This window comes from Solanum lycopersicum, chromosome 3 (genome assembly GCF_036512215.1).
Source record: "Solanum lycopersicum chromosome 3, SLM_r2.1".
Classification (NCBI taxonomy): domain Eukaryota; kingdom Viridiplantae; phylum Streptophyta; class Magnoliopsida; order Solanales; family Solanaceae; genus Solanum; species Solanum lycopersicum.
This window is the reverse complement of record NC_090802.1, coordinates 2,646,494-2,654,188: the sequence shown is the minus strand read 5'-3', so window position 1 is coordinate 2,654,188 and position 7,695 is coordinate 2,646,494. Positions and strand designations below refer to the sequence as shown.

Below are 7,695 nucleotides of genomic sequence, written 5' to 3'. Positions count from 1 at the left end.
TTTTTGCATGAAATTATAAGAGCAAGATCATTACTAAAAGTAAGACAAAAACAATTATTGAAAACATTAAAATGTATTTGTAGATACGCTTAGCGGCGGAGATAATTAAAATTATTATGAAGTTATTTTTAAATTTTAAATAAAATATGAATCATGAAAAATATAATAAAAATTAATTAAGAGAATTCATTTAAACATTTTGCTTAAATTAATAAAAAGCTTAAGACAAGCTAACTTGATTATGTTAAGATTTGATGCTAATTGTTACTGTTTTACAAAAATATATATAAATAGTAAAAATACTAAAGACGAACAAACTTCATTCTCTTAATTACGATGCTAATTATTTATGTTTTCTTAATAGAATTAAATAAGCAAAGACTAAAAAAAAAAGGGAGACTAAAAATAGCGTTGAAATAAATTTTTTTAAAAAAAACTTAGAATTATAGAAGAAAATTTATCAAGAAAAAAATTAATACAGATAATCATTTCAAATATACTTATTACTTAACCATTCATCCTCCATTATAATGATTCTAAAAATTTACTTAACTTTTTATCCTACATTTTAATTATAAGAAAATATTATTTATCGTTAATAATTATAAATATTCATATTATTTGTGAACAATTTTTTTATGTTTACTTTATTCAGAAAAAATTCAAGAGTCTTATTATAAGTTTTTAGTAGATATATAAGTTTTTTTTTAATCTTAACATAAAACCTTTTATCATTCATCTATAATTGTTCATTTATTACTTATTTTATTATTTATTTAACAATAATATATTATTTTTATGTTAATTCTATATCACTAAAAATTATTTTACCGAACTATAATCATGTATCACCCATTTTCTTTCAAAGAATCAATATACAGAGAACTTTATATTTTAATATATAAATATTGAATTACATTTTTCAAGTCTTCAAATTATAGGTAGCTTATCTTTTACGAATAATTTTTCATATTTCTAAGTCTGTTTTTGAATTTATTACTATTTTTATTCTTTTGATATTTTTTAAAAAATTTAAAAGACTAAAAATCTTACTTTAAATTTTTAACAAAACATCAAAGTTAACCATATTTAATTTTGAGAACTTATTCAAATGGATAATGAAGCCATAAATTCTTAATTATATATTATAACTAACATAAAATAATAGGTACTATTCAACCAAAAAAAGTATAGATATTTGACCGTACAAGTATTTATTTTTTGATAAAATGAATTCATGTATTGAGTTGAAATTACAAAGCTAAATGATAAAATTTATTAACTAATCTATTTGAATTTAAAAATTAAATAAAAATGAAAACTTTTAGACACCGCGCATAGCGCGACTAAGTTTACTAGTACCAAAAGAATTTTAAAAATTTTCAGTAATAAAAATCTAAATATCAAATCGATAAAAATTAATATTTTAAATTTACCGTTTTGTAATAGTACACTCATTATCTCAAAATCTTGAATACGCCTCTGTATTTGATCTTTTCCGATCCAGTCTTCCCGGTCTCTATTCACTTCACTTCCCGATTTTTTCAGGACTCACACTCATAAAGATAAACGAAAGTTATTGTGGATAGACATTTCATTGCTTGAACAAAGAAATACAAAAGATAAAATTACAACACCACAAAATGATGGGAAAATTGAACATTTTTTATAATTATTAAAAAAAGAAAGAAAGAAAGGGAAACAGTAGTAAAAGTTGTTAGTTTTGTTCGTTGGAGAAGGATGGTCTATTCATCAAATTATCATTCCATGTGTTCAAATTACGTCTTTTCCACTGCCACACCACTACTGCAATCAAGATTGAGAATCCCACAACGTATTTTATCACCATAATCACACCTGCACAATTTTTCAAAAAAAAAAAAAAATCGATTTTACGTGATGAACTCAAAGTTGAATGAGCATGAATGAAATTAAATCGGGATAATTGAGGCTTACGAAATACTGGATCATCACCGCAGTAGTAAAATGGGGCACATTGATCATAAGTTGTAGAACTCTGTGCTACAGAGGTTGTTATGAATGTAACAAATATAAAAACACTAGCAAGAGTTGATTTTTTTATCGACATTTTTGTTAATTGAATATACAGAAAGATATTGATATGGTTTTATATAGTGATAGAAGTTTATACTTCAATTGACTTGTGAACATTTTGACCACAAACGTCGCTTTCAATGATTTATCAGTTGCCATAGTTGAAAAATTCAACAACTTACCACTGCGTACCTAGTGGGTCGGTTCATTTGAATCTGCTTTCGATAGAGAATTATATTGTATTTTTTAATGTAACTGTATGTTTTGTCTGTTTGCAACAAATTTTATACATATGGAAACTAAATAAACTACACGAATAAAATATGAAGAAACATGATTTTATTAATCAAGATAGATTGGGGGTACAATTCTGTTGAACCATTGATTCTACTCTCTTAAAATTTATCTATGATTCGAGGGCCGTTAGTGGCGTATTTCTCGAACTAGGATGATTTAGATTTGACCTCTCTATATGAATAATCAATCAATTTGCGGAGTATTCGAGATCTTGATCTCTTTATGAAATTTCTGAGATGCCTATTAAGAGAATGACATAATACATTAATGTGCTCTTTAACTTGACTTCAAATTACATTTATGCCCTTCAACTTTGGATGTGCACAAATAGACAGCTAAACTCGTATAAAGTTGAACAAATAAACACACGTCCTACATGTCATCCTACATGTCATTTTTTGTCCTATGTGGTGTCCTACGTGTATTGTGCCATGTAGGATTCATGTGTTTTTTTATTTAAAAGTTGGATACTTAAAGTGCTTGCTTATGCATTATGAAAGTTTGAGGTCAAAGTTAAAATTTGAAGCCAAATTTATGGTCCAATATATGTATTATGCCTAAGAGAATTTAGTACTCTATATTCTTTATATAGGCATAAACTAGGGTTTAGAGTTGAGTAGCCTCCAAAAATTCTTATTTGAGTTAAGAACACAATTTGTAGAGTCTCAACTCGAATTAAACGCATCTTGTAGAGTCCCACAAAATTTTAAGGTCTACATTGTTACCTAATTTAGGCTCCATGGTCATCTTAGCCAGATTTACCACAACTTCCTTGTTTGATTTTTTATAATATAACCTTTTCCAGTAATTTATAAACACCAACATGCATATAAACTAATGTACACACTCTACTAAAGCACCATAATAAGCTCAAATTCTTACCATATTAAAACCAAAGAGGAAATGGCTACTTGTGGCTAGAGATTGAGCTCTTCTGATAGATATTGGACATCAGAAATCAAGTGAATTATGAGTTATGACCATAGTTTTGCACAATTGTGAGTAGCCAAGCCACCTATACATCACTCGAAACTCCTATTGTTTCATCGCTATCTCCAGCAAACTGATCACGAGGAGCTATAAAAGGTCTTGGGGGCATCTGTAGGAGTCCAACATCTCCTTCAAGCATTTCAACTACTTTGTTCATGGCGGGGCGATCAGCAGGCTTCATTTGTATGCACCACAAAGCCACAATCATCATCTTCTTCACAAGTCTCCGATCTTCCTCGCTTGCATCCTGTATCTCTATATCATTTCCTTCATTAAACTGGTCGTAAATCCAGGTAGGAAAGTAAATTTGGCTTAAATGGTCCTCAAATGGGTTCATGCTCTTCCTTCTGCCTGCCATTTCCATCATTAACATGCCATAGCTATATACATCGGCTTTGTATGACACTCCTCCAATATTTTTATAAAACAGCTCCGGAGCCATGTAGCCCATAGTCCCTCTAGCTGCAGTTAGACTCACAATACTATCATCTGAGGAGTACAGTTTCGCAAGCCCAAAGTCAGATATTTTGGGATTGAAATTTTCATCAAGAAGAATGTTGTGAGGCTTAATATCAAAATGTAAGATCTGCATATCGCAGCCCCGATGTAGGTAGTCTATGCCAGAGGCCACTCCAAGAGATATGTCAAACATTTGCTTGTAACTCAAGGAAACAGTTCCTTCTTGCGGAGATATGTACTTGTCCAAAGAACCATTGAGCATGAACTCATAAACCAAAGCACGTTTTGATCCCTCTACGCAGAATCCAACGAGCTGCACGATGTTAACATGATGTATTCTTCCAATTGTCGAAACTTCACTGATAAATTCTCCCCCACTCGCCATAGATTGGTGCATCATCTTCACTGCAACAAAAGGACCACTACGCAGCTTTCCTTTAAAGACAGTTCCATACGCTCCTTCGCCTAGTTTCTCCTTGAACTTGCTAGTCATCTTTTTAATCTCAGAGTAGGAGTATTTAATCGGCAAGAGGTTGCTCTGGACTTGCAGGAAGTCTTCAATGGATTGATACATAGATAAGTGTCGCCTTCTCAATTTATACACTATTAATGCAGTCAGGAAAACCAATCCAAAGAGAAGTCGTAAACCTAGAATTGAGACTGCATGATTTCAAAAATAAAAATGGAAGTCAACCACATCTTTTCATAGGGGATAAAGGGGTTTGAGTAAAGCTTCAAAAGCTAATTATTATCAGAACTCTGAGCAAGAATGCTTATCCTTGAGTAAGATAAGAAGACTCACCTATACTTATTCCACCGTACATTATAGTAAGAACTGTCAAAACAGGTAAATCACAAAGGAAAAATCAAGTTAAGAGGATGTAAAATCATTGAAAGTCTTGAAGAAATAGCTTACAGCTATATAGGTGGCAATGAACGCGGATTCTAAAAATGGTAAACCTATTGCTTTAACAATCTCCTTTCAATAAAATGTTTAGTGTAATGAAGTTATTGCACTCCAGTATCTCAAATACGTACCGCCATAGTAGTGGATGCTACCTGCATTTGTCCAAATATAGAAATATGAGTAAAACACAGATGCTACATCTCAAAATAAGTTGCGGAGAATTGAAACTGATAAGCATAAAGAGAGGGTCCAGGGGAGAAGTTGAATACATAAGAGATCCAAATTTTCTTATAACTTCATAGAACAGACCCCATAGAGAACCATGACACATCTTCGATCTGCTTTAATTGACAACCTAATCTGTTTTAAATCATGACACCTTTGAAACTTGCAAGTACAGTTAAATCGCTCGGATGCCAGTTACACCACTTCAAAGTGATATTTCTGTTCTCCAAATACCATATTTCAATAATTTTACCACCATTTAGGATCTGAACAAACCATATCTTCAACCTCCATATATGGGGATTGATTTTGTTAAAACAGATAACTCGAAAAAGTATTCCTAGTTGAACATAGTACAACAAACAACAACATACCCAGCGTAGTCCCACAAGTGGAGTATGAGGAAAGGTGGTAAGTTTTCACAGTGGCGGACACATACTTGTTAGTGGGGTGCACTTGCAGCCACCATTAACTTTGAAAAAAAAATCATGTATATATATATATATATATGTATATCTATCTTGCGAAATTGAAAACAAAACTAGAATATAATTAAAAGTGCACCCAAGAGAAGCAAATGAGTGCCCTGAGTTCCCTCTACCTAGTGGTAATGCTGTCCTACAAGGGGGTATGAATGAGTTCAACATAGTGAATTTTGACTTACAAGGGAGGGGAAGATCAAACCCCGTGTCATCGTAGCAGCGGTGGCTGCAAGTATAACGGTCACCCACAGCAAAACAGTTGCCTTGACTCGCTTCACATTCTCTGCACAAGAAGGTACGTTTCCAAGAAAGTTCAAATCCATAACTCAGGGCACCTTCAATGCTCGAAAGAGAAGTATTATCCCCCGAAAGGCCACGAGCCGAAACCCAGCCCACCATTTCCAGTCTGCAACTCGCAACCAAATCCGAAATCAACATGCCCTCTCCTACGGCGACATAGGTATGGCTCTGGCTCTGTGATCCACAGAAAGTAGTCTCAACATATCGAGAAGAATTTGCAGTGGCCGAACAATTGACATAGATAATGGGAATGATTGAAATGCCAAAGTCAAAAGTTGAGGAGAAAGGATAACTTGTGGTGTGATAATTGGGAGAAGAAGTACAGTTACTGTTTTTGTGCTCCAAACCAGGGTCAATTGCTCTGATCAAGAACTCATCATAGTTGATTTCGAGTACGTTGTATTTTCTCGAATCAAAAGTAATGACTGTACGGTTGTTCTGGCAATCAAGCTCGAATCTTGAATCTCCACAATTTCCAGGATCAGATTTCAATCGAAAAGGGAAGTTGATGTTATGAATATCACCACAAGAAGAAGAACACACACTACTGTTTTGGGCTTCCGATGTGTTTGTGCAAAATACAAGTAATACAACAACAGAAATTCTTACAAACATGTTATCTGCAAATACACTATGGAGCAACCATTTCATCAGAGGAGCACAACTGCAATTAACAAGCTAATTATCCAAAATCTGGTTAGGGATTAGAGAGAAGCAAGGCAAAAAGTCAAAGTTTGATCAATTCTTTTTCTTGTGGGTGTGTGGGGAAGAGTTTGACCGGGAAGCGTGTGAGGAAATGACTCATTCCATTTTGCTATTCATACTTTCTTTCTTTCCTAGTATTGTATTGTATCGAATGAATATAATATTTGGATAGATTGTATTGTTGTATATGTTAGATAATGTCGGTTAAAACGTTAGTCGTGAAGTCAGTTGGTTTTAACGGTCAAAACGATCTATTTTCAAGGTCAAACGAGGTTCGGAGCATATAAACTCTTATTTTGCTAATTTTCTGGCAGTCAAAACTCATTTTAAGGTCAAACGAGCCCAGCAGCATGTAAACCCCCCATTTTACAGATTTTTGTGTGCTATAGTTCACCATTTTTTTGAGTACACGAAGATTAGGCTAGTTATGGCATCATAACTTGCCCTGTGTTCTGGAAAAACAAAGCAATTTTCGCTGAGAAGTTCGTATAGTTAATTTTCTGGCGTGTAGAATTTATGCAACTTGTAATGGTTACGTTGTTCTGGCAATCGAGTTCATATCCAGTCTTACCACAATGCTTGGGATCAGACCTCAATCGGAAGGGGAATTGTTTGTCATGGTTTCTATTTTTAGAGTCAAACTATAAAAACTTTGACTAACATTTTAAGATTTACTTTTTCATCATATTAATATGCAAAAAAATGTAATTTATAGTACTTTTCGTGTAGTTTTAGAATATCTAATTTTTTTGTTTAAAATATCGAATTAATATGATCTAATTTACCTTTGAAAATTAGTCAAATTGACTTTCGATAAGCGCAACATGATAAACAATTTCGGACGGAGGGAGTACTAAAATAATACTACCTCCGTTTCAAAAATAATGACCTCATTTCCTTTTTAGTATGTTTCAAAAAGAATGACCTCTTTCTTTTTTTGGTAACAATTTTTCACGTGGTATGTTTAAGGCCACAAGATCAAAGGACAATTTTGTATATTTGACCTAACTTTATTCTTTATACTCTTAAACTTCGTATCAAGTCAAACTGGTCATTCATAGTTTTAGTTAAATAAAAAATTGTTAAAATATGAAACGATAAGGGAAAATGTTCACTATTTACAAACTTTAATGACTAAATCACTCATAAACATATTTAAGTGATATATTTTTAAGTACCTCAAACATAAGGGGCAATCTCTAATTGTGTCACATACTCTGATATTATAATCTGATATATATATATATATATATTTGAAATATTTTAAATTGTTTC

The 7,695-nt window shown here is 32.4% G+C and overlaps 1 protein-coding gene across 2 annotated transcripts; it reads right to left on the bottom strand.

The window, feature by feature from the left end:
* Positions 1-1,566: 1,566 nt before the first annotated feature.
* On the bottom strand, positions 1,567-6,717 carry LOC101249240 (rust resistance kinase Lr10). 2 transcript variants are annotated; one of them, XM_069296135.1, is made up of 5 exons: positions 5,598-6,717; positions 4,840-4,860; positions 4,604-4,636; positions 3,235-4,461; positions 1,567-1,857 (listed from the first exon to the last, which is right to left on the bottom strand). In XM_069296135.1, exons 1-4 carry the CDS (start codon positions 6,364-6,366, stop codon positions 3,368-3,370), a joined length of 1,917 nt encoding a protein of 638 aa, XP_069152236.1. In that variant the 5' UTR covers positions 6,367-6,717; the 3' UTR covers positions 1,567-1,857; positions 3,235-3,367. The 2 variants fall into 2 exon arrangements, 1 of the variants encoding a protein (XP_069152236.1); XR_182512.5 differs by lacking the exons at positions 3,235-4,461; positions 4,604-4,636; positions 4,840-4,860; positions 5,598-6,717 and adding an exon at positions 1,957-2,170.
* Between the last annotated feature and the right edge of the window lie 978 nt (positions 6,718-7,695).

Coding starts and splice junctions, on each gene's coding strand:
- LOC101249240 (XM_069296135.1), bottom strand. CDS start 6,366: ATGAAATGGTTGCTCCATAGTGTATTTGCAGATAACATGTTTGTAAGA. Junction 4,861..5,597: donor GTTTGATCTTCCCCTCCCTT/GTAAGTCAAAAT, acceptor GGACAAATGCAG/GTAGCATCCACTACTATGGC. Junction 4,637..4,839: donor TAGCATCCACTACTATGGCG/GTACGTATTTGA, acceptor CTGTTTTGACAG/TTCTTACTATAATGTACGGT.